The 27,728-nt window shown below is 42.9% G+C and overlaps 1 protein-coding gene across 1 annotated transcript; it reads right to left on the bottom strand.

The window, feature by feature from the left end:
• LOC115494647 (fibrinogen-like protein 1) lies at positions 1–27,728 on the bottom strand. The gene is made up of 8 exons (XM_072926220.1): positions 26,969–27,728; positions 22,274–22,361; positions 19,214–19,819; positions 13,774–13,981; positions 9,142–9,279; positions 7,434–7,650; positions 6,192–6,387; positions 1–2,548 (listed from the first exon to the last, which is right to left on the bottom strand). Exons 3-8 carry the CDS (start codon positions 19,586–19,588, stop codon positions 2,402–2,404), a joined length of 1,281 nt encoding a protein of 426 aa, XP_072782321.1. The 5' UTR covers positions 19,589–19,819; positions 22,274–22,361; positions 26,969–27,728; the 3' UTR covers positions 1–2,401.

Raw genomic sequence — 27,728 nt, 5'->3', positions numbered from 1 at the left:
TTCGGTTGATTCTCTTGGAATTATTTATTTGTGGGATCCTCAGAAGGCAACTTGTCGATGGATTTATCCGTAAAAAACGACATTCCAGGGAAAACAGAGTCCGGAATATCGGGAAGAATCCACCAGGAGAGCACCAAGTGGGAAGGGAGTGGTTGGAAGGGATAAATCCGAATTTCCATCCTCAGAAAACTTGGAATGGGAAAATAGGTCGTTCAATTAAATATTAATTAAATAAAATTAAATATTCATCATCAGATGCGGGGAGGGCGGAGCCGAGTCCCAGTTTCCAAATCCGGATCCCAGGAAAATTCAAAGCCATGGAAAAACGGAGGGCTTCCGGCTGAAACTCCCAATGGAATATTAAAATAAATTATCCTAATTAATCACCCGAATTAATGATCCAAATTAATTATTCAAACTTGCCCAATAAATTCTAATTATCCAGAGTAAGGCAATGAAAAAAAAAGGGTTTTAAATCCCATCTGATCATTTCTTATCCCTTTTCTGGGTGGAAAATCCATCCGGAATTCTTTGCCGGCAAAAGGGCGGGAAGGTGAAAACAGAAGGAGAAATGGAAAAACTTCCCAGGTATTTTTTTTTGGTTTTTTTTTTTCCTTTGGAATATTTTCCGATGGAATATTTTTATTCCCAAAGGTGTGGAGCGCAATCCTTCCTGGTTTTCCTGTGATTCCATCCCTGGGAATGCACGTTGGATCTCCTGGCTTCCCTCAGAGTGGATTCCATGCATGGAATTCCTGTGGTCTCGGATCTTCGGGATCTTAGGAAACGGGATGCAAATCCTCGGGAATAGCGGCAGCTCCGTCAAATCCCACATGGAAAACTCCCCCATTGCATCACTCGGGAAATTCCGTTGGGTTGGAGGCCACGGAAATCCACATGGATCAGCCGGGAGCTGATTCCCAGCATCCAAAAAACCGGATTTAGTCTTGGGAATGCCCTTCCCAGGAATCATCTCCACATTCCCAGGAGATCTCCCACGTTGGAGGACCGGGATCGATTCCTGTTTGGATCCAGGTTGGATCCATTCCCTTCCCAGGAATCAACTCCACATTCCCAGGAGATCTCCCATATCGGAGGACTGGGATCGATTCCAGGTTGGATCCATTCCCTTCCCAGGGATCGCTGCCACATTCCCAGGAGATCTCCCCTGTTAGAGGACTTGGATCGATTCCTGATTGGATCCATTCCCTTCCCAGGAATCATCTCCACATTCCCGGGAGATCTCCCGCATTGGAGGACTGGGATCGATTCCCAATTGGATCCATTCCCTTTCCAGGAATCACCTCCACATTCCCGGGAGATCTCCCACATTGGAGGACCGGGATCGATTCCCCATTGGATCCTGGTTGGATCCATTCCCTTTCAAGGAATCACCTCCACATTCCAGGAGCTCTCCCACATTGGAGGACTGGGATCGATTCCCCGTTGGATCCATTCCCTTCCCAGGAATTGCTGCCACATTCCCAGGAGATCTCCCACATTGGAGGTCTGGGATCGATTCCCCATTGGATCCATTCCCTTCCCAGGGATCACTGCCACATTCCCGGGAGATCTCCCACATTGGAGAACTGGGATCGATTCCCCGTTGGATCCATTCCCTTCCCAGGAATCGCCTCCACATTCCCGGAGCTCTCCCACACTGGAGGACCGGGATCGATTCCAGGTTGGATCCATTCCCTTCCCAAGAATCATCTCCACATTCCTGGGAGCTCTCCCACATTGGAGGACTGGGATCGATTCCTGTTTGGATCCTGGTTGGATCCATTCCCTTCCTGGGAATCACTTCGGCATTCCCAGGAGATCTCCCACGTTGGAGGACCGGGATCGATTCCCCATTGGATCCCAGCTGGATCCATTCCCTTCCCAGGAATCACCTCCACATTCCCAGAGATCTCCCACGTTGGAGGACTGGGATCGATTCCCCATTGGATCCCGGCTGGATCCATTCCCTTCCTGGGAATCACTTTGGCATTCCCAGGAGATCTCCCACATTGGAGGACTGGGATCGATTCCAGGTTGGATCCATTCCCTTCCCAGGAATCATCTCCACATTCCCGGGAGATCTCCCACGTTGGAATACTTGTATTGATTCCCCACTGGATCCCAACTGGATCCATTCCCTTCCCAGGAATCACCTCCACATTCCAGGAGCTCTCCCACACTGGAGGACTGGGATTGATTCCCCGTTGGATCCCAGCTGGATCCATTCCCTTCCCAGGAATCACCTCCACATTCCAGGAGCTCTCCCACATTGGAGGACCGGGATCGATTCCCGTTGGATCCCGCTGGATCCATTCCCACCAATCCCAGACCCCGCTGGCTCGGCGCTCCAGGATCCTTTCCCGGCGCGATTCCGGGTGGATCCGAGGATCCCGGCGGGTCACGGGGACAGGCGGGGCCGGAAGGCGCGGGGCCGGATCATCATGGCCACCTTCCGCAGGGAATAGTAATCCGTGTCCTTCCACGAGTACCACACGATCCCGTCCGGGCCCAGCAGCCTCCGGCTCTTCACGGAATAGCGGCCACCCTGCCGGGCCCAGAGAGCACCGAGGGTCAGGAGCGGCATAAACACCATAATTAATCATTTACATTATTAATATTATTGTTATTATTATTATTGCTATTATTAATATTAATATTATTATTATTATTATTATTGTTATTGTTATTGTTATTGTTATTGTTTATTATTATTAATATTACTATTCTTATTATTGTTGTTGGTGTTGGTGTTGTTGTTATTGTTATTGTTATTATTGTTGTTATTGTTATTGTTAATAATAATAATAACCATCATCATTATCATCATCATCATCAATAATGCGAATAATATTATTATTATATAATAATATTATTATATAATAATGTTATAATATAATAATGTTCTAATATAGTAATATAATGATGTTATAATATAATATAATGATGTTATAATATAATATAATATAATATAATATAATATAATATAATATAATATAATATAATATAATATAATATAATATAATATAATATAATATAATATAATATAATATAATATAATATAATATAATATAATATAATATAATATAATATAATATAATATAATATAATATAATATAATATAATATAATATAATATAATATAATGATGTTATAATATAATATAATATAATATAATATAATATAATATAATATAATATAATATAATATAATATGTAATATAATATAATGTAATGTAATGTAATGTAATGTAATGTAATGTAATGTAATAATATAACATTATAATAATATAGTATTATAATAATAGAAGAATAGAATATTAGAAAATCCGAATATCAGAATATTAGATAGATAATAATAGATCATATAATAGATAATTTCAATATTATCTATTATTATAAAAATAGATAATATTAAAAGTATAATAGTATTAGTAATAATATTTATGAATATTATGAATAATAAATATAATAAATATATAAATATTTTATATATGATATAACATGTAATATTCTAATATGTAATATTGTATATTAGAATATTATAGTATAATAGAAAATATCATAATATAAATTATAGTAATGTAATGTAATGTAATGTAATGTAATATGATATGATATGATATGATATGATATGATATGATATTATATTATATTATATTATATATCGATTACATATATAATATTATTATATAATATATAATATATAATATACAATATGGATTACATAACATGTAATATATATCAATATATTATATATTTAATAATAATTATAATTTCTTCATATTATTAATAATATTCATTAATACTATTATTGTAGGAAATAATATTATGACTACATTAATAATAATAATAGTAATAATAATAGTAACAATAGTAACAACAACAACAACAACAACAATAATAATAATAATAATAATAATAATAATAAAACATCCCTAAACCCAGAAGCACTCATCAACACATTTATAGAGAAATCTCCAACTTAAACAATTAACGAAAAACTAAAATAAATTAAATTCATTAAACGTTACTAAACAAAATTGCAAGATTAACTCAACAAAATCAACAGAAGTAAATTAATTAACATTAATTAAATTAACGAACCAAAGGATTTTCCAGCCCAGGGCTGGGGCTGAATTCCCATTCCTGGAGGGATTTGGGAGGACACGAATCATTGACAGGATTGGAAATTCTGGGAACACTTGGATTCAACCTCGGAGAACTTTTCCAACCAACCTCAAGAATTCGGGAATGATCTCGCTGGGATTGAGAGGAAAAGGCCTTCAGCCATTCCAGGGGAGGTTTATGGAATATTGGGAATAATTCCTGCCTGGAAAGGGTTTTCCAGCCCAGGGCTGGGGCAGAATTCCCATTCCTGGAGGGATTTAAATCCCTGTGGATTTGGGAGGACACGGATCAGTGGCAGGATTGGAAATTCTGGGAATACTTGGATTCAATCTTGGAGAACTTTTCCAACCAACCTCAGGAATTTGGGAATGATCTCATTGGGAATGAGAGGGAACGGCCTTCAGCCATTCCAGGGGAGGTTTATGGAATATTGGGAATAATTCCTGCCTGGAAAGGGTTTCCAGCCCAGGGCTGGGGCAGAATTCCCGTTCCTGGAGGGATTTGGGAGGACACGGACCAGTGGCAGGATTGGAAATTCTGGGAATGTGTGGAATCGACCTCGGAGAACTTTCCCAGCCAACCTCAAGAATTTGGGAATGATCTTGCTGGGAATTAGAGGAAAAGGCCTCCAGCCATTCCAGGGGAGATTTATGGAATATTGGGAATAATTCCTGCCTGGAAAGGGTTTTCCAGCCCAGGGCTGGGGCAGAATTCCGATTCCGGGAGGGATTTGGGAGGACAGGGATCAGCGGCAGGACTGGAAATTTTGGGAACGTTTGGAATCGACTTTGGAGAACTTTCCCAACCAACCTCAAGAATTTGGGAATGATCTCGCTGGGATTGAGAGGGAACGGCCTTCAGCCATTCCAGGGGAGGTTTATGGAATATTGGGAATAATTCCTGCCTGGAAAGGGTTTTCCAGCCCAGGGCTGGGGCAGAATTCCCATTCCTGGAGGGATTTGGGAGGACTCGGATCAGCGGCAGGACTGGAAATTCTGGGAATGTTTGGATTCAACCTCGAAGAACTTTCCCAACCAACCTCCAGAATTTGGGAATGATCTCGCTGGGAATGAGAGGGAACGGCCTCCAGCCATTCCAGGGGAGATTTATGGAATATTGGGAATAATTCCTGCCTGGAAAGGGTTTTCCAGCCCAGGGCTGGGGCAGAATTCCCATTCCTGGAGGGATTTGGGAGGACTCGGATCAGCGGCAGGACTGGAAATTCTGGGAATGTTTGGATTCAACCTCGGAGAACTTTCCCAACCAACCTCAAGAATTTGGGAATGATCTCATTGGGAATGAGAGGGAACAGCCTTCAGCCATTCCAGAGGAGGTTTATGGAATATTGGGAATAATTCCTGCCTGGAAAGGGTTTTCCAGCCCAGGGCTGGGGCAGAATTCCCATTCCTGGAGGGATTTGGGAGGATTCGGATCAGCGTCAGGACTGGAAATTCCGTGAACGCTTGGAATTTACCTCAGAGAACTTTTCCAACCAACCTCAAGAATTTGGGAATGATTTTGCTGGGAATGAGAGGAAAAGGCCTCCGGCTATTCCAGGGGAGGTTTATGGAATATTGGGAATAATTCCTGCCTGGAAAGGGTTTTCCAGCCCAGGGCTGGGGCAGAATTCCCATTCCTGGAGGGATTTGGGAGGACACGAATCATTGACAGGATTGGAAATTCTGGGAATGCTTGGAATCGACCTCGGAGAACTTTTCCATCCAACCTCAGGAATTTGGGAATGATCTCGCCGGGAATGAGAGGGAACAGCCTTCAGCCATTCCAGGGGAGGTTTATGGAATATTGGGAATAATTCCTGCCTGGAAAGAGTTTTCCAGCCCAGGGCTGGGGCAGAATTCCCATTCCTGGAGGGATTTGGGAGGACACGGATCAGCGTCAGGACTGGAAATCTGGATTCTCTCCGAGAACTTCCCCACCCTCAACAATTCCACAATTCCAGGAACAACACCCTCCCTCCTCCCATTCCCGCTTTTCCTCCATGTCCATCCCTCCGATCCCGATTGGGGATGGGTGAAGAAGAATTCCCAAATCCGTCCCTCACCTTGTAGTAGACGCCGTTGAGGTTGGAGAAGAAGCACTGGTGGTACCACCAGCCTCCGTGGGAAATCTCGGCGCAGATATTCCCGGAATCCGGAGTGCTGAAGCTCCTCTTGTCGTGGTACCAGGCGAAGGAATCCTCCACCGTGCCGCTGAACCCCTCCACGTGCAGCCGGTAGAAGTTTTCCTCGTCCTCGATGCTGCCCGGAAAAAAAAAAAATTGGGAATGTTTCCTTGGGATGGTCGGGATTTGGGTGGGAATTTTTTATTTTCCGGAGGCGGGGCCGCTCCGGCTGATAAATGGGATTTATCACGTCAGGAAGTCAAGGATGAGGAGGTTTCTTCACTTCTGTGGGATGGGAATTTGGGAATTTCGGGATGAAATGGGTGGAGCAAATCTGGGAAACCACAATGAAGGAGGTAAATATTTTGGGATGATGCTCCAAGGATGAAGAGATAGGATCCAGGGAATTCTTGGAGCCGCTTCCCGATCCCCAAGGGGCTCCAGGAGAGCTGGAATTTGGGGAAGGGCTGGAGGGGCAGGAGCCAGGGAATGGAATTCCCAGTGGGAAAGGGGAGCTTGGGAGTTTGGGATCTGGGGCAGGAATTCCTGGCTGGGCTGGAATTCCCAGAGAATCCCTGGGAATATCCAAGGAAAGGTTGGAGCAGCCTGGGATAATGGAAGGTGCCCATGGAATGGGATAAGGTTGGAAATGTCCCTTCCCACCCAAAGCATTCCAGGATTTTAGGAGCCCTGAACATTTCACATTTCCAGGGAAAACAGGGAATGGGATCCTCTGGGACAATCCAGACACTCCGGAACAATCCGGGATGTGGCTGACTCGGCTGGAAAAATAAAATACGGGACAAGGGGAAGGGCTGGAGATTCCAAAGGATACCAGGAAAAAAAAGGAATGGAGAGGACAAAAATCCAAACCAGGCAAAATCGGGAGCCCCTTTGAGGAATTTTGGGGCAAATTCCTCAAAATCCTTGGATTTTGGGCACGGAGCCAAAAAAACAGGGATAAACCAGGGGTTATCCATGGGTTCCTACACCTCCTTTTCCCCACGGATTTGGAATTTGGACACGGACCCTAATTCACATCCAACTTTAAAATTTGGGATGAAATCCAGGTGGGACGGGAAGGAGAAACTGGGATGGACCCGGAAACCTCCTTGGACAGAATTCCCACCGCCCGAGGGTCTCCCAAGGGTTTGAAATCCCGGGAATTCCGCCGGGTTTTACCTGAAGACCTGGTAGAAGGCGTGTTTGTGTTTGTTATTCCAATCCTCCAGGTCGATCCGTAGGGAATAATCTCCCTGGCTCGTCATCCGGTGGATGTTGTCGTTGCCCAGCCAGAATTCCCCGTTCAGGTCCCCAAATCCTTCCTTGTACTCGTTCCAGGTCCGGTTGAAATCCACGGATCCGTCCTGGCGCCGCTGGATGACGGTCCAGCCACCCCCTGCCGGGAGAGGACGGAAAACGGGAAAATCCAGGGAAAATCCAGGGAAAATCCAGGGAAAATCCAGGGAAAATCCAGGGAAAATCCAGGGAAAATCCAGGGAAAATCCAGGGAAAATCCGGAGAGATCCACCAGGAAAAAGGGGAATTCAAATCCATGGAATTGTCCAGGAGAGATGGAGCGGGATTTGGGAGAAAGGATGGAGGGGCAGGAGCCAGGGAATGGAATTCCCAGTGGGAAAGGGGAGCTTGGGATTTTGGGATCTTGGGCAGTAATTCCCGGCTGAGCTGGAATTCCCAGAGAATCCCTGGCAGTGCCCAAGGGTGGGTTTGGATCACCCCGGGATCGTGGGAAGTGTCCCTGGGATGGGATTGGAGATCCATGGATCCCATCCCAAACCATTCCGGGATTCTGGGATCGAGGATGTTCAGGATCCATCCCGAGGGATTTTTATGGAATTTGGGGATGGAAAAGTGAAGGGAGACCCTTCCTGGAATTCCAAATTCCCAGTGAAACCTCTGGATCCCAAAATTCCTTCTCCAGGAGGAATCGGGATGGGGATGGATCCAATTCCAGACTGGGAGAGCTGGGAATGGAGGGGATTCCCTGGGAAAGGGGAATCCTTGGATTGGAATCTTGGGAAGGAATTCCCGACTGGGCTGGAATTCCCAGAGAATCCCTGGGAATGTCCAAGGGTGGATTTGGATCACCCCGGGATTGTGGGAAGTGACCCTGGGATGGGATTGAAGGTCCATGGATCCCATCCCAAACCATTCCGGGATTCTGGGATCGAGGACCTCAGGATCCATCCCGAGGGATTTTTATGGAATTTGGGGATGGAAAAGGGAAGGGAGACCCTTCCTGGAATTCTGAATTCCCAGTGAAGCCCCTGGATCCCAAAATTCCTTCCTGGAGAAGAGTCGGGATGGGGATGGATCCAATCCAGGAGAGCTGGAGAGGGATTTGGGAAAAGGGCCGGGAATGGCAGGGCAGGAACGGCTCCCACTGCCAGAGGGTCGGGATTTTGGGATTTTGGGATTTTGGGATCTTGGGAAGGAATTCCCAGCTGGGAGGGTGGGAAGGGGCTGGGCTGGAATTCCCAGAGAATCCCTGGGAATATCCAAGGAGGAATTGGAATGTGATGGGATTTCAGGGCTTTTCCCACCAAAAAATTCCAGGATTTGGGATTTTGTGTTCTTGGGAGGGAATTCCCGGCTGGGCTGGAATTCCCAGAGAATCCCTGGGAATATCCAAGGAATGGCTGGAGCACCCTGGGATAGCGGGAGGTGTTGGAATGGGAATGGGGTGGGATTTCAGGAAAAAATTCCAGGATTTTGGATTCTCTACACCTCCTTTGACTGGGATGAAACCCACCAGGATCAAACTCCAAACTCCAGGACATCCCAAAATTCCCAAACCCTCCCGGATCTCCGAGAACCTTGGGAACGCCGCAGCGCCCAACAACCCTCGGAATTCCCGGGAATTCCGGACCTTCGGTGTCCATCTCGCAGAGGACCTCGATGGGAATTCCGCGGAGCGAGGGCACGACGCTGTAAATCCCGGATCTCCGGAGCCCGTTGGAGTAGACGGAAGCGCAGTCGACGGGACAATTCCGGCCCTGTTGGATCTCTGGGAATGCGGAACGGGGAGAGAGCCGCGGTTATGGATTTTCCCGGGAAAAAACGGGGAAAAAATATCCCGGGATTTGGAGGTTCAGGGGTGGGGGTGTGGGCAGAGCCTAAAGGGGATTATTCCAGGGAAAATCGGGAATTGTTCCGGGGAAAAGCAGAAATTATTCCAGGGAAAATCGGAAATTATTCCAGGGAAAATCAGGAATTGTTCTGGGGAAAAGCAGAAATTATTCCAGGGAAAAGCAGAACTTATTCTGGGGAAAAGCAGAAATTATTCCACAGAAAAACAGAAATTGTTCTGAGGAGAATCCGAAATTATTTCAGGAAAAAATCTGAAATTATTCCAGGGAAAATTGGAAGTTATTCCAGGGAAAAGCAGAAATTATTCCAGGGAAAAGCAGAAATTATTCTGGTGAGAATTCGAAATTATTCCAGGGAAAATCGGGAATTATTCCACAGAAAATCAGAAATTATTCTGAAGAGAATCAGAAATTATTCCAGGAAAAAATCAGAAATTATTCCAGGGAAAATTGGAAATTATTCTGAAGAGAATCACAAATTATTCCAGGGAAAAAAACTGAAATTATTCCAGGGAAAATCGGAAATTATTCCAGGGAAAAGTAGAAATTATTCTGGGGAGAATCTGAAATTATTCCAGGAAAAAATCTGAAATTATTCCAGGGAAAATCGGAAATTGTTCCAGGGAAAATCGGGAATTGTTCCGGGGAAAAGCAGAAATTATTCCAGGGAATATCGGAAATTATTCCACAGAAAACCAGAAATTATTTGGAGGAGAATCACAAATTATTCCAGGAAAAAATCTGAAATTATTCCAGGGAAAAATCAGAAATTGTTCCAGGGAAAATCGGAAATTGTTCCGGGGAAATCAGAAATTATTCCAGGGAAAATCGGGAATTGTTCTGGGGAGAATCACAAATTATTCCAGGGAAAAATCTGAAATTATTCCAGGGAAAAATCTGAAATTATTCCAGGGAAAAATCTGAAATTATTACAGGGAAAAGCAGAAATTGTTCTGGGGAGAATCTGAAATTATTCCAGGAAAAAAATCTGAAATTATTCCAGGGAAAATTGGAAATTATTCCAGGGAAAAGCAGAAATTATTCCAGGAAAAATCGGAAATTATTCCAGGGAAAAGCAGAAATTATTCTGGGAAAAATCAGAAATTATTCCACAGAAAAACAGAAATTATTCTGAGGAGAATCCGAAATTATTCCAGGGAAAATCGGAAAATATTCCACAGAAAATCAGAAATTATTCTGAGGAGAATCACAAATTATTCCAGGGAAAATCGGAAATTATTCCAGGGAAAACCAAAAATTTTTCCAGGGAAAAGCAGAAATTATTCCAGGGAAAATTGGAAATTATTCTGGGGAGAATCCCAAATTATTTCAAGGAAAAAGAACCAAAAACTTACCAAAAAATAATAAATAATAAAAAAAAATCCCTAAAACCAGAGAAATCCCAAAAAAATTTAGGGGCTTTTTAAGTGGGAAAAAAAAGAATTTTTTTGGTGGTAAAACCTCCAAATTTTCAGGAATTTTTTGTGGTAAAAACTCTGAATTTTCAGGAATTTTTCACGTGTTTTCAAGAGGGAAAAATGAATTTTTTGTGGTAAAACCTCCAAATTTTCAGGAATTTTTTAGTGGAAAAAATGAAACTTTTTGTGGTAAAACCTCCAAATTTTCGGGATTTTTTTGTGTGTTTTTAAGCGAAACAAAATAATTTCTTTGTGGTAAAACCTCCGAATTTTCAGGAATCTTTTTGTTTCTTTAGTGGAAAAAAATGAAATTTTTTATGGCAAAACCTCCAAATTTTTGGGAATTTTTTGTGTTTTTAAGCAGAAAAAAACAAATTTTTTGTTATAAAACCTCCAAATTTTTGTGAATTTTTTAGTGAAAAAAATGAATTTTTTTATGGTAGAACCTCCAAATTTTCAGGAATTTTTGGCGTGTTTTTAAGCAGAAAAAAATGATTTATTTTTTATGGTAAAACCTCCGAATTTGTGTGAAATTTTTTTTGGTGGTTCTTACGGAGAAAAAATGATTTTTTTTTGTGGTCAAACGTCCAAATTTTCAGGAATTTTTTGCGTGTTTTTAAGTGAAAAAAAAAGATTTTTTTAAATGGTAAAACCTCCAAATTTTCAGGAATATTTTAGTGGAAAAAATGAATTTTTTTTGTGGTAAAACCTCCAAATTTTGGGGAATTTTTTGTGGGTTCTTAAGTGGAAAAAATAAATTTTTTTTATGGTAAAACCTCCGAATTTTCTTGAATTTTTTGTGGGTTCTTAAGTGGAAAAAATGAATTTTTTTATGGTAAAACCTCCAAAGTTTCAGGAATTTTTAAGCAGAAAAAATGAATTTTTTGATGATCAAACCTCCGAATTTTCAGGAATGTTTTAGCGGAAAAAATGAATTTTTTTATGGTATAACCTCCAAATTTTTGGGAATTTTTTGTGTTTTTAAGCAGAAAAAACCCTAATTTTTTGTTATAAAACCTCTGAATTTTCAGGAATTTTTTTTAGCGAAAAAAAAGAATTTTTTCATGGTAAAACCTCTGAATTTGTGTGCATTTTTTTTTTGGTGGTTCTTACGCAGAAAAAATGAATTTTTTTGTGGTAAAACCTCCAAATTTTTGGGAATTTTCCGTGTGTTTTTAAGCAGAAAAAAAAAGAGTTTTTTAATGGTAAAACCTCCAAATTTTTGGGAATTTTTTAGCAGAAAAAAATGAATTTTTTTATGGCAAAACCTCCAAATTTCTGGGAATTTTTTAGTGAAAAAAATGAATTTTTTTATGGTATAACCTCCAAATTTTCAGGAATTTTTTAGCGGAAAAAATGAATTCTTTTATGGCAAAACCTTCAAATTTTTGGGAATTTTTTAGTGGAAAAAATGATTTTTTTTGTGGTAAAACCTTCAAATTTTTGGGAATTTTTCGTGTGTTTTTAAGCAGAAAAAACCAAATTTTTTGTTATAAAACCTCTGAATTTTCAGGAATTTTTTAGTGGAAAAAATGAATTTTTTTATGGTAAAACCTCCGAATTTTTGGGAATTCTTTGTGTGTTTTTAAGCAAAATAAAATAATATTTTTGTGGTAAAACCTCCAAATTTTCAGGAATTTTTGGCGTGTTTTTAAGCAGAAAAAAAAAAGCAATTTTTTTTTACGGTAAAACCTCCAAATTTTCAGGAAATTTTTAGTGGAAAAAATGAATTTTTTTATGGTAAAACCTCCAAATTTTTGGGAATTTTTTAGCATAAAAAATGAATTTTTTTGTGGTAAAACCTCCGAATTGTTGGGAATTTTTTGTGAGTTCTTAAGTGGAAAAAATTAATTTTTTTGTTGTAAAATCTCCAAATTTGCATGATTTTTTTTGGTGGTTCTTATGCAGAAAAAATGAATTTTTTTGTGGTAAAACCTGCAAATTTTTGGGAATTTTTTAGCGTAAAAAATGAATTTTTTTTGCGGTAAAACCACCAAATTTTCAGGAATTTTTCACTGGAAAAAACGCATTTTTTTGCGATAAAACCTCCAAATTTTTGTGAATTTTTTAGCAGAAAAAATGAATTTTTTTGCGGTAAAACCTCCAATTTTTCAGGAATTTTTGGCGTGTTTTTAAGTGGCAAAAAATTTTTTGTTATTAAACCTCTGAATTTTTGGGAATTTTTTAGTGGAAAAATGAAATTTTTTATGGTAAAACTTCCGAATTGTTTGGAATTTTTTGTGAGTTCTTAAGTGGAAAAAATTAATTTTTTTGTGGTAAAATCTCCAAATTTGCATGATTTTTTTGGTGGTTCTTATGCAGAAAAAATGAATTTTTTTGTGGTAAAACCTGCAAATTTTTGGGAATTTTTAGCGTAAAAAATGAATTTTTTTTGCAGTAAAACCTCCAAATTTTGGGGAATTTTATGTGGGTTCCTAAGTGGAAAAAAAATGATTTTTTTGATAGTAAAACCTCCAAATTTTTGGGAATTTTTTAGCGGAAATAATGAATTTTTTTTGCAGTAAAACCTCCAAATTTTCAGGAATTTTTTGTGTGTTTTAAGTGAAAAAAATGAATTTTTTACGGTAAAACCTCCAAATTTTCGGGAATTTTTTAGCGGAAAAAATGAATTTTTTAATGGTAAAACCTCCGAATTTTGGGGAATTTTTTGTGGGGTTCTTAAGCAGAAAAAAAATGAATTTTTTTTGCGGTAAAACCTCCAAATTTTCAGGAATGTTTTAGTGGAAAAAATGAAATTTTTTTGTGGTAAAACCTCCAAATTTGCATGATTTTTTTTGGTGGTTCTTACGCAGAAAAAATGAATTTTTTTGTGGTAAAACCTCCAAATTTTTGGGAATTTTTAGCGTAAAAAATGAATTTTTTTTGCAGTAAAACCACCAAATTTTCAGGAATTTTTCGCTTATTTTTAACCAGAAAAAAACTGATTTTTTTTGCGATAAAACCCGTGAATTTGGTTATTTCCATCGCTCCCACCTGGGTGCCGGAGCTGCGCGGGGCGGGCGCAGCCGCGGCTCCTCCAGGCGCCCTCGGCCATGGCAGAGGAGACGTTGTTGAGTTGGGCCTGGAGCTCGTAGAGCAGCGCGGCCTGGACGTGCGCCAGCGTGCCGGATTCCCGGGAATGCTGCTCCAGCTCCTGCAGCCGCCGGATCACGCTCTGGTTCCGACCCTCCTCCTCCTCCCGCTGCAAAAAAAAAACCAAAAAAACCAAAAAAATGGGATTTGGGGAACAGAAATTTGGTTGGAATTCACCTGGGAGATCCCACCCGGCGAGACGTTCTCGGGATTCGGCCAACAGCGGGTTAGGAATGTGGGAATTCTTTCCGAACTTTTTTGGCATTATGATGTTCCAGCGTGGCCCGTTCGCATGGGTAGGGATGTCTCCCGCCAGCTCAGGGTGATCCAGGTTTTCCGTGGAAATTCCCAAGGATCCAGTGGAGGCCGCGGTTTCTCTGGGAATTCCAGCCCGGCCGGGAATTCCTTCCCCAGATCCCAAAATCCCAACTCCCCTTTCCCACTGGGAATTCCATTCCCTGGCTCCTGCCCCTCCAGCCCTTCCCCAAATTCCAGCTCTCCTTTCCCTCTGGAAAAGGCTCCAAGGATTCCCTGGATCCTTCCCTGATCCAGGGGAACATTCCCGGCTCTCCCGGCCTGGCATTGGATCCATCCCCATCCTGATTCCTCCTGGAGAAGGAATTTTGGGATCCAGGAGCTTCACTGGGAATTCGGGACTCCAGGAAGGGTCTCCCTTCCCTTTTCCATCCCCGAATTCCATAAAAATCCCTCGGGATGGATCCTGAGTGTCCTCGATCCCAGAAACCTGGAATGGCTTGGGATGGGATCCATGGACCTTCCATCCCATCCCAGGGACACTTCCCATGATCCCGGGCTGATCCAAACCCACCCTTGGACATTCCTAGGGATTCTCTGGGAATTCCAGCCCAGCCGGGAATTCCTGCCCCAGATCCCAAAATCCCAAGCTCCCCTTTCCCACTGGGAATTCCATTCCCTGGCTCCTGCCCCTCCAGCCCTTCCCCAAATTCCAGCTCCCCTGGAGCCCCTTGGGGATCGGGAAGCAGCTCCAAGGATTCCCTGGATCCTTCCCTGATCCAGGGGAACATTCCCGGCTCTCCCAGCCTGGCAGTGGATCCATCCCCATCCCGATTCCTCCTGGAGAAGGAATTTTGGGATCCAGGGGCTTCACTGGGAATTTGGGACTCCAGGAAGGGTCTCCCTTCCCTTTTCCATCCCCAAATTCCATAAAAATCCCTCGGGATGGATCCTGAGTGTCCTCGATCCCAGAATCCCGGAATGGTTTGGGATGGGATCCATGGATCTCCAATCCCATCCCAGGGACACTTCCCACCATCCCGGGGTGATCCAAACCCACCCTTGGGCATTCCCAGGGATCCAGGGATTCTCTGGGAATTCCAGCCCAGACGGGAATTCCTTCCCCAGATCCCAAAATCCCAAGCTCCCCTTTCCCACTGGGAATTCCATTCCCTGGCTCCTGCCCCTCCAGCCCTTCCCCAAATTCCAGCTCTCCCGGAGCCCCTTGGGGATCGGGAAGCGGCTCCAAGGATTCCCTGGAAAAAATTCCATGGACATTTTAACCTGGATCTGCAGGGCTTTGGGAATGGGATGGATCCACGGGACTTCCAAAAATAATGGAGGAGATTCCATGGGTGAAACTCAAGGATTTGGGATTCATGGTGGGGATGTTATCCCTGGAATGTTCCTGATCCAAATTCCTGCCAAATTCCAGGAGCAGGAAGCACCCATGGAATAAATTCCATGGATATTTTTACATGGATCTGCAGACCTTCCATAAACGGTGGAGGAGATTCCATGGATGAAACTCAAGGATTTGGGATTGGCGCTGAGGGAATTATCCCTGGAATGCTGCTGATCCCAGTTCCTGCCTTGTGGAATTCCAGGAGCTGGAAGTGCCCATGGAATAAATTCCATGGACATTTTTACATGGATCTGCAGGGCTTTGGGAATGGGATGGATCCCCAAGACTTAAAATGTTGGAGGAGGTTCCATGGATGAAACTCAAGGATTTGGGATTGATTTTGAAGGAATCATCCATGGAATGTGAGCTCCAACCCCGCCATTATCTACGAGTTGGAATTCCCATGGAAAAACAAGAAAACCAAACCCACAGACTCCACTTTTCCCACTTGGATCTCCAGGGCTTTGGGAATGGGATGGATCTTCAACCCTTAAAAAGGTGGAGGAGATTCCCTGGATAAAACTCTGGGATTTTGGATTCATTTTGAGAAAATCATCCATGGAATGCGAGCTCCAACCCTGCTCTATTCCAGGAGATGCAATTCCCATGGGAAAACAAGAAAACCAGACCTGTGGACTCCACTTTTCCCACCTGGATCTCCAGGGCTTTGGGAATGGGATGGATCTCCGGTCCTTAAAAAGGTGGAGGAGATTCCATGGGTGAAACTCAAGGATTTGGGACTGATTTTGAAGGAATCATCCATGGAATGTGATCTCCAACCCTGCCAAATTCCAGGAGCTCAAACTCTCAGAATAAAAACCAAACCAAACCCACAGACTCCACTTTTCCCACCTGGATCTCCAGGGCTTTGGGAACGGGATGGATCTCCAGTCCTTAAGAAGGTGGAGGAGATTCCATGGGTGAAACTCAAGGATTTGGGACTGATTTTGAGGAAATCATCCAACCCTGCAAAATTCCAGGAACTGGAACCTCCCATGGAATAAAAAACCAAACCAAACCCACGGACTCCACTTTTCCCACCTGGATCTCCAGGGCTTTGGGAATGGCATGGATCTCCAACCTCAGATTGGTGGAGGAGGTTCCATGGATGAAACTCAGGGATTTTGGATTCATTTTGAGGAAATCATCCATGGAACGCTCCTGATCCTCGGCATGGGCGGAAATCCAGGTGTGGTGTGGGAAACCATCTTAGAATGGGATGGATCCACAGCCCTTCCAAAATGGTGGAGGAGATTCCATGGGTGAAACTCAAGGATTTGGGATTGATTTTGAAGGAATCATCCATGGAATGCGAGCTCCAACTCTGCCAAATTCCAGCAGCTGGAATTCCCATGGAAAAACAAGAAAACCAAACCCACAGACTCCACTTTTCCCACCTGGATCTCCAGGGCTTTGGGAACAGGATGGATCCCCAACCTCAAAATGGTGGAGGAGATTCCCTGGATAAAACTCTGGGATTTGGGATTCATTTTGAGAAAACCATCCATGGAACGCTCCTGATCCTCAGCATGGGCGGAAATCCAGGAGTGGTGTGGGAAACCATCTTGGAATGGGATGGATCCACAGCCCTTCCCAAAATGGTGGAGGAGATTCCATGGATGAACCTCAAGGATTTGGAATTGATTTTGAGGAAATCATCCATGGAATGTGAGCTCCAACCCTGCCAAATTCCAGGAACTGGAACCTCCCATGGAATAAAACCAAACCAAACCCACAGACTCCACTTTTCCCACCTGGATCTCCAGGGCTTTGGGACTGCGATGGATCTCCAGTCCTTAAGAAGGTGGAGGAGGTTCCATGGAAAAAACTCCCGGATTTTGGATTCATTTTGAGAAAATCATCCATGGAATGTGAGCTCCAACCCTGCCATATTCCAGGAACTGGAACCTCCCATGGAATAATAACCAAACCAACCCCACGGACTCCACTTTTCCCACCTGGATCTCCAGGGCTTTTGGAATGGCATGGATCTCCAGCCCTTAAAATGGTGGAGGAGATTCCCTGGATGAAACTCTGGGATTTTGGAATCATTTTGAGAAAATCATCCATGGAACGCTCCTGATCCTCGGCATGGGCGGAAATCCAGGTGTGGTGTGGGAAACCATCTTGGAATGGGATGGATCCACAGCTCTTCCCAAAATGGTGGAGGAGATTCCATGGGTGAAACTCTGGGATTTGGGATTGATTTTGAGGAAATCATCCATGGAATGCGAGTTCCAACCCTGCCAAATTCCAGGAACTGGAACCTCCCATGGAATAAAACCAAACCAAACCCACAGACTCCACTTTTCCCACCTGGATCTCCAGGGCTTTGGGAATGGGATGGATCTCCAGTCCTTAAAATGGTGGAGGAGATTCCATGGATAAAATTCTGGGATTTGGGATTGATTTTGAGAAAATCATCCATGGAATGCGAGCTCCAACCCTGCCATTATCCAGGAGTTAGAATTCCCATGGAAAAACAAGAAAACCAGATTCACGGACTCCACTTTTCCCACCTGGATCTCCAGGGCTTTGGGAATGGGATGGATCTCCATTCCTTAAAAAGGTGGAGGAGATTCCATGGGTGAAACTCAAGGATTTGGGGCTGATTTTGAGGAAATCATCCAACCCTGCAAAATTCCAGCAACTGGAACCTCCCATGGAATAAAAACCAAACCAAACCTGCAGACTCCACTTTTCCCACCTGGATCTCCAGAGCTTTGGGAATGGGATGGATCCCCAACCTCAAAATGGTGGAGAAGGTTCCATGGATGAAACTCAAGGATTTGGGGCTCATTTTGAGGAAATCATCCATGGAATGCGAGCTCCAACCCTGCCAAATTCCAGGAACTGGAACCTCCCATGGAATAAAAACCAAACCAAACCCACAGACTCCACTTTTCCCACCTGCATCTCCAGGGCTTTGGGAATGGGATGGGTCCCCAACCTCAAAATGGTGGAGGAGATTCCATGGATGAAATTCAAGGATTTGGGATTCATTTTGGGGATGTTATCCCCGGAATGTTCCTGATCCAAGTTCCTATCCTGCCAAATTCCACGAGCTGGAATTGCCCATGGAATGAATTCCATGGACATTTTTATATGGATCTCCAGGGCTTTGGGAACGGGATGGATCTCCATTCCTTAAAAAGGTGGAGGAGATTCCATGGGTGAAACTCAAGGATTTGGGATTGATTTTGAGGAAATCATCCAACCCTGCGAAATTCCAGGAACTGGAACCTCCCATGGAATAAAAACCAAACCAAACCCACGGACTCCACTTTTCCCACCTGGATCTCCAGGGCTTTGGGAATGGGATGGATCTCCAGTCCTTAAAAAGGTGGAGGAGATTCCATGGATGAAACTCAAGGATTTGGGATTCATTTTGGGGATGTTATCCCCGGAATGTTCCTGATCCAAGTTCCTATCCTGCCAAATTCCAGGAGCTGGAATTGCCCATGGAATAAATTCCATGGACATTTTTATATGGATCTCCAGGGCTTTGGGAACGGGATGGATCTCCAGTCCTTAAAAAGGTGGAGGAGATTCCATGGGTGAAACTCAAGGATTTTGGATTCATTTTGAAGGAATCATCCATGGAATGTGAGCTCCAACCCTGCCAAATTCCAGCAGCTGGAAAAACAAGAAAACCAAACCTGCAGACTCCACTTTTCCCACCTGGATCTCCAGGGCTTTGAGGCGGTGCCGGTGGTTCCGTAGCTCCTCCTGGAGCTCGGCGATGGATTCCCGGAGCTCCAGGATCTGCTGCTTGCGCTCCTCGTTCTCGTGGAGCCAGAAGGAGACCTCGTCGGTGCAGCGGAACAGGTCGGGGCAGCGCCGCTCGTCGCCCTGCGGCAGCGTGGCCACCACGCGGCACCGCCCGTCCGGCAGCACCTGGTTGCTGTATTCCCCGCACCGGATCAATCCCGGCGATTCCCGGGAATCCTCCTGCTCCCGGTATTCCGCGGGAAGGGATTTCTCCAGCGACCGGCGGCTCAGCGCGGCCACCAGCAGGAGGGAGAGAATTCCCGCTTTTCCCGGGTGGAATTCCATGGTGTCGACTCCGGGGAAATGCGGATTTACGGGATCGGTGCGGAGAATTCCAAGCTGGGATCGGTTGGGATCCGTGGGATGGAATTCCTTCCCTCCGGAGCGGCTTGGAGGGTGTGGAAGTTGGGATGAGGTGAGGGAATTCTTGGGAATTCCAGAATTCCGGCTGCTCGGGATGAGGTGAGGGAAGGAGACGGCTCCCCCGGATGGGTTATCCCGGCGTTCCGGCGTTTCCTGGGAATGGGAATCGGAGCAAGGAGATGGATGATGGAAAATATTTTGGGAGAAGCTTGCGAAGGTGCTCCAAAAATTCCTGGATCTTTTCAGGCATTCCCAAGGATTCACGGAATGGATTAGACCCCCTCAAAATTCCCCATCCCATTCCAGCCATTCCCAGGAAAAAAAAGACATGGATTAGACCCCCCCTCAAAATTCCAAATCCCATTCCAGGCATTCCCAAGGATTCAGGATTCATGGATCAGTCCCCTCAAAATTCCCAATCCCATCCCAGCCATTCCCATGGATTCAGGATTCATGGATTAGACCCCCCCTCAAAATTCCCCAATCCCATCCCAGCCATTCCCATGGATTCAGGACATGGATCAGACCCCTCCCAAAATTCCCAGTCCCATTCCAGCCATTCCCAGGAAAAAATACAAGGATTAAATCCACTCAAAATTCCCAATCCCATTCCAGCCATTCCCAAGGATCCAGAATTCATGGATGAGACCCCCTCAAAATTCCACATCCCATTCCAGCCATTCCCAGGAAAAAAAAATTCAGGATTCAGCCCCTCCCAACATTCCCAATCCCATTCCAACCATTTCCAATTATTCAGGACATGGATCAGACCCCTCCCAGCATTCCCAGTCCCATTCCAGCCATTCCTAGGAAAAAAAATACATGGATCAGACCCCCTCAAAATTCCCCATCCCATTCCAGCCATTCCCAAAAATTCAGGATTCATGGATTAGACCCCCCCTCAGCATTCCCTATCCCATTCCAGCCATTCCCAAGGATCCAGGAAAAAAATTCCCCATCCCATTCCAGCCATTCCCAGGAAAAAAATACATGGATTATATTAGCTCAAAATTCCCAATCCCACTCCAGCATTCCCAAGGATTCAGGATTCATGGATAAACCCCCCTCAAAATTCCACATCCCATTCCAGCCATTCCCAAGGATCCAGAATTCATGGATGAGACCCCCGTCAAAATTCCCAATCCCACTCCAGCATTCCCAAGGATCCAGGATTCATGGATCAGACCCACATCAAAATTCCCAATCCCAATCCAGTCATTCCCAAAAATTCAGGATTAATGGATAAACCCCCCTCAAAATTCCCAATCCCATCCCAGCCATTCCCAAGGATCCAGGATTCATGGATAAACCCCCCTCAAAATTCCCAATCCCATCCCAGCCATTCCCAAGGATTCAGGACTCATGGATCAGATCCACATCAAAATTCCTCATCCCATTCCAGCAATTCCCAAGGATCCAGAATTCATGGATCAGACCCCCGTCAAAATTCCCAATCCCATTACAGTTATTCCCAATTATTCAGGACATGGATTAGACTCCCTAAAAATTCCCCATCCCATTCCAGTCATTCCCAACAAAAAAAAAGAACATGGATTAAACCCCTCTCAAAATTTCCCATCCCGTTCCAGCCATTCCCAAGGATTCAGGAAAAAAATTCCCAGCCCCATTCCAGACATTCCCAGGAAAAAAAAATGCATGGATTATATTAGCTCAAAATTCCCAATCCCACTCCAGCATTCCCAAGGATTCAGGACTCATGGATCAGACCCCCTCAAAATTCCCAATCCCATTCCAGCCATTCCCAAGGATTAAACCCCTCATAATTCCCATCCCGTTCCAGTCATTCCCAATTATTCAGGAAAAAAATTCCCCATCCCATTCCAGACATTCCCAGGAAAAAAATACATGGATCAGACCCCCTCAAAATTCCCAATCCCATTCCAGCCATTCCCAAGGATTCAGGAAAAATTCCCCATCCCATTCCAGACATTCCCAGGAAAAAAATACATGGATCAGACCCCCTCAAAATTCCCAATCCCATTCCAGCCATTCCCAAGGATTCAGGAAAAATTCCCCATCCCATTCCAGACATTCCCAAGGATTCAAAATTCATGGATCAGAGCCCCCCAATATTCCAAATCCCATTCCAGCCATTTCTAAAAATTCAGGATTCATGGATTAAACCCCTCAAAATTCCCAATCCCATTCCAACCATTCCCAAAGATTCAGGATTCATGGATTAAACCCCCCTCAAAATTCCCAATCCCATTCCAGACATTCCCAAGGATCCAGGAAAAAAATTCCCAATCCCATTCCAGCCATTCCCAATGATTCAGCACATGGATTAAACTCCCTAAAAATTCCCTATCCCATTCCAGGCATTCCCAAAAAAAAAAAAAAAAGAACATGGATTAAACCCCTCAAAATTCCCCATCCCGTTCCAGCAATTCCCAGGAAAAAAATTCATGGATTCGGCCCCTCCCAACATTCCCAATCCCGTTCCAACTGTTCCCAAGGATCCACACACGGATTAACCCCCCCACCCCCCGCCAAAATTCCCGATATTTCCCCACCCCAAACCCACGGATCAGGATCGGGGTTGGGGTGTGGAGATCCCAAAAAAAATTCCCGGAATTCCCAACTCACCCCGTCCTCTCCGGGAAGGAAAAGGGCCGAGCGTCGGAATCGCGGCCGAGGCGACGGAATCCTGATTCCCGCTGATCCTCTCACGGCTCTAAAAATAGGGAAGGGCGGATCCCGATAATCCGCGGGGTTATTCCGGAGCCTCCCAAATCCCAAAATCCCAAAATCCCAAAATCCCAAAATCCCAAAATCCCAAAATCCCCAAATCCCGAAATCCCGAAATCCGCGCCTCGGGATGAGCTTCCCGCCCTTTTCCCGGAGTTTTTAACTGGAAAGATCCCCCAGTTGGCATCCACGGCGTTTTGTTTTCTCGTTAATTAATCGGGGTTAATTAGTCTTGGTAATGGTGATTAGGCAGCTAATTCCAGAGTTAATTAGTTGTGATCATTAAAGATGCAAATTATTCAGCCGTGACAATGGGATTCATTAATTAGAGAGCAAATATATTTTATTAATTCTATTAATTATATATATATATAATTAATTATATATATATATAATTAATTATATATAAATATTAATTATATATATTATATATATATTAGCTGTATTAATTAGAGAGGAAATTATTCAGCCACGGGAATGGGATATATTAATTAAATACACTAATTGTTCTCTAATTATGGGAGGTGAAATCAGGAGAGGGATGCTAATTAAAGATGCAAATTATTCAGCCATGGGAATGGGATCTATTAATTAAATATGCTAATTGTTCTCTAATTATGGGAGGTGAAATCAGGAGAGGGGTGCTAATTAAAGATGTAAATTATTCAGCCAAGGGAATGGGATATATTAATTAGAGAGCAAATATATTTTAATAAATAAAATATATATTTTTCTATTTCATAATTAGGTATTTGATAACATGTTAGATATGTTAATTAGTCAGCAAATATGTTTTAATAATTATATTAATTAGGTATCATCAGATATTATATTAGATATATTAATTAGAGAAGAAATTATTCAGCCATGGGAATTGGATATATTTATTAAATATGCTAATTATTCTCTAATTATGGGAGGTGAAATCAGGAGAGGGATGCTAATTAAAAATGCAAATTATTCAGCCAAGGGAATTGGATATATTAATTAGAGAGCAAATATATTTTATTCATTAAAGAGAAAATAGAATTTATTAATTATATTAATTAGGTATTAGATATTCTATTAGATATATTAATTTGAGAGCAAATATAGCATTAATTAGAGAACAAATATGTTTTATTGATTCTATTAATTAGATATCAAATATTATATTAGCTATATTAATTAGAGAGGAAATTATTCAGCCGTGGGAATGGGATATATTAATTAAATAGGCTAATTATTCTCTAATTATAGGAGGTGAAATCAGGAGAGGGATGCTAATTAAAGATGCAAATTATTCAGCCAAGGGAATGGGATATATTAATTACAGAGAAAATATATTTTATTTATTAAAGACAAAATGGAATTAATAAATTATATTTTCTCTTTAATAAATGAAATTTATATAATATATATATTTTTTATTTTATAATTAGGCATTAGATAATATATTAGATATGTTAATTAGTGAGCAAATATGTTTTATTAATTCTATTAATTAGATATCAGATATTGTATTAGCTATATTAATTAGAGAGGAAATTATTCAGCCACGGGAATGGGATCTATTAATTAGGAGAGCAAATATATTTTATTCATTAAAGAGAAAATATAATTTATTAATTATATTAATTAGGTATTAGATATTATATTCGATATATTAATTTGAGAGCAAATATAGCATTAATTAGAGAACAAATATGTTTTATTAATTCTATTAATTATATATATAATTAATTATATCTATATTAATTATATATATTATATATATATTAGCTATATTAATTAGAGAGCAAATTATTCAGCCAGGGGAATGGGATATATTAATTAAATAGGCTAATTGTTCTCTAATTATGGGAGGTGAAATCAGGAGAGGGATGCTAATTAAAGATGCAAATTATTCAGCCAAGGGAATTGGATTCATTAATTAGAGAGCAAATATATTTTATTTATTAAAGAGAAAATAGAATTAATAAATTATATTTTCTCTTTAAGAAATGAAATTTATTTAATATATATGTTTTTTATTTTATAATTAGGTATTAGATAATATATGAGATATGTTAATTAGTGAGCAAATATGTTTTATTAATTATATTAATTAGGTATCAGATATTATATTAGATATATTAATTAGAGAGGAAATTATTCAGCCATGGGAATGGGATCTATTAATTAAATAGGCTAATTATTCTCTAATTATGGGAGGTGAAATCAGGAGAGGGATGCTAATTAAAGATGCAAATTATTCAGCCATGGGAATGGGATATATTAATTAGACAGAAAATATATTTTATTCATGAGAGAAAAAATATAATTTATTAATTATATTAATTAGGTATTAGATATTATAGTCGATATATTATTAAAGAGCAAATTATTCAGTCACGGGAATGAGATACACTAATTGGAGAGCAAATATAATATTAATTAAAAAGCAAATATATTTTATTAATTCTATTAATTAGATATCAGATATTATATTAGATGTATTAATTAGAGAGCAAATTATTCAGCCACGGGAATTGGATATATTAATTAGAGAGCAAATATAGTTTATTAATTATATTAATTAGATGTCAGATATTATATTAGCTATATTAATTAGAGATCAAATTATTCAGCCACGGGAATGGGATACATTAATTAGAGAGCAAATATAGTATTAATTAAAGAGAAAACATAATTTATTAATTATATTACATATTAGTTATTATATTAGATATATTAATTAACAAATTATTCAGCCACAGAATGGGATATACTAATTAGAGAGTAAATATAGTATTAGTTAGAAAGCAAAGATGGTTTATTAATTATTTTAATTAGATATCAGATATTATATTAGATATATTAATTAGAGAGGAAATTATTCAGCCATGGGAATCAGATATGCTAATTAGAGAGCAAATATATACTATTAATTATGATAATTAGATATTAGATATGTTAATTAGACAGCAAATTATTCAGCCACGGGAAGGGGCTATGTTTATTAAATATGCTAATAGTTCTCTAATTAGGGGAGGTGAAACTAGAGAAGACATGCTAATTAAAGATGCAAATTATTCAGCCAAGGGAATGGGATATGTTGACTAAATATGCTAATTATGCTGTGATAATTAGCATATTATCAGATACTAATTCTATTGTATCTATTATAAAGAGAGGTGAAATCTGGGAAGGGATGCTAATTAAATATGCAAATTAAAGTGGATTAACCAGGAAATCCTGACCCCAAATCCTGTCCCCAAAATCTCGTTCCCAAATTCCCAAAATCCTGTCCCCAAAATCCCAAAATTCTGTCCTCAAAATCTCGTTCCCAAATTCCTGTCCCCAAATTCCCGTCCCCAAATCCTGTCCCCAAAATCCCATTCCTGAATTCCTGTCCCCAAATTCCTGTCCCCAAAATCCCACTCCCAAAATCCCATTCCCAAATTCCTGTCCCCAAATTCCTGACCCCAAAATCCTCCTCCCAAATTCCTGTCCCCAAATTCCTGTCCCCAAATTCCTGTCCCCAAATTCCTGTCCCAAAATCCTGTCCCCAAAATCCCATCCCCGAATTCCTGTCCCAAAAATTCCATTCCCAAATTCCTGTCCCCAAATTCCTGTCCCCAAATTCCCATTCCCAAATCCCCATCCCCAAATTCCCATTCCCAAAATCCGACCCAAAATCCTGATCCACCAAGTCCTGACCCCAAATCTGCTCTTAAAATCCCGATCCCAAATTCCTGTGTCCAAATTCTGTCCCCAAAATCCCACTCCCAAAATCCCATTCCCAAAATCCTGTCCCCAAAATCCTGTCCCCAAAATCCCGCTCTCAAATTCCTTTCCCAAAATCCTTTTCCCAAATTCCCATTCCTGAATTCCTGTCCCCAAAATCCCATTTACGAATTCCTGTCCCCAAATCCTGTCCCCAAAATCCCATTCCCAATTTCCTGTCCCCAAATTTCTGTCCCCAAATTCCTGTCACCAAGTCCTGTCCCCAAAATCCCATTCCCAAATTCCTGTCCCCAAAATCCTGCTCCCAAATTCCTGTCCCAAAATCCTGACCCCAAATTCCTGTCCCCAAATTCCTGTCCCCAAAATCCCATTCCCAATTTCCTGTCCCCAAATTTCTGTCCCCAAATTCCTGTCACCAAGTCCTGTCCCCAAAATCCCATTCCCAAATTCCTGTCCCCAAAATCCTGCTCCCAAATTCCTGTCCCAAAATCCTGACCCCAAATTCCTGTCCCCAAATTCCTGTCCCCAAAATCCCATTCCCAATTTCCTGTCCCCAAATTTCTGTCCCCAAATTCCTGTCACCAAGTCCTGTCCCCAAATTCCCATTCCCAAATTCCTGTCCCCAAATTCCTGTCCCCAAAATCCCATTCCAGAATTCCTCCCCCTAAAATCCCATTCCCAAATTCCTGTCCCCAAATCCTGACCCCAAATTCCTGACCCCAAAATCCTCCTCCCAAATTCCTGTCCCCAAATTCCTGTCCCCCAAATCTTGTCCCCAAATTCCTGTCCCCAAAATTCAGCTTCCCAAATCCTGTCCCCAAATCCCCGCGGGGACTCGCCATGGAGCCGGGGCCGCCGGGGCGGGCTCAGGACCGGGCCCGGTACCTGATGCGGTCCCGGGGCGGTCCCGGGAAGGACCCTGAGGTGGTCCCGGTGCGGAGCCCGAGGTGGTCCCGGTGCCTGATGTGGTCCCGGGGTGGTCCCGGTGCGGAGCCCGAGGTGGTCCCGAGGTGGTCCCGGTGCCTGATGCGGTCCCGGTGCTGAGCCCGAGGTGGTCCCGGTACCTGATGCGGTCCCGGGGTGGTCCCGGTGAGGACCCCGAGGTGGTCCCGGGGTGGTCCCGGTACATGATGCGGTCCTGGTGGGGAGCCCCAGGTGGTCCCGGGGTGGTCCCGGTGCCTGATGCGGTCCCGGGGCGGTCCCGGGAAGGACCCTGAGGTGGTCCCGGTACATGATGCGGTCCCGGTGCGGAGCCCGAGGTGGCCCCGGTACCTGATGCGGTCCCGGAGCGGTCCCGGGTCGGTCCCGGAGTGGTCCCGGTGCCTGATACGGTGCCGGGGCGGAGCCCGGGATGGTCCCGGTACCTGATGCGGTCCCGGAGCAGTCCCGGGGCGGTCCCGGGGCGGTCCCGGTACCTGATGCGGTTCCGGTGCTCGGTGCAGAGCCCGGTGTGGTGCCCAGAGCCTGAATCGGTTCCAGTGCGGTGCCGGTGCCTGATGCGGTCCCGGTGCCCGAGGTGGTCCCGGTCCCGGTCCCGGTCCCGGTCCCGGTCCTGTGCCGGTGCCGGTGCCGCGCTCCGGGGCTCGGTGCGGTCTCGGTGCCGGTGCGGAGCTTCCCCCGCTCCCAGCGCTGAATTATCCCGCAG

Source organism: Taeniopygia guttata, chromosome 3 (assembly GCF_048771995.1).
Source record: "Taeniopygia guttata chromosome 3, bTaeGut7.mat, whole genome shotgun sequence".
Taxonomy (NCBI): Eukaryota; Metazoa; Chordata; class Aves; order Passeriformes; family Estrildidae; genus Taeniopygia; species Taeniopygia guttata.
This window is presented reverse-complemented; position numbering and strand designations above follow the sequence as displayed.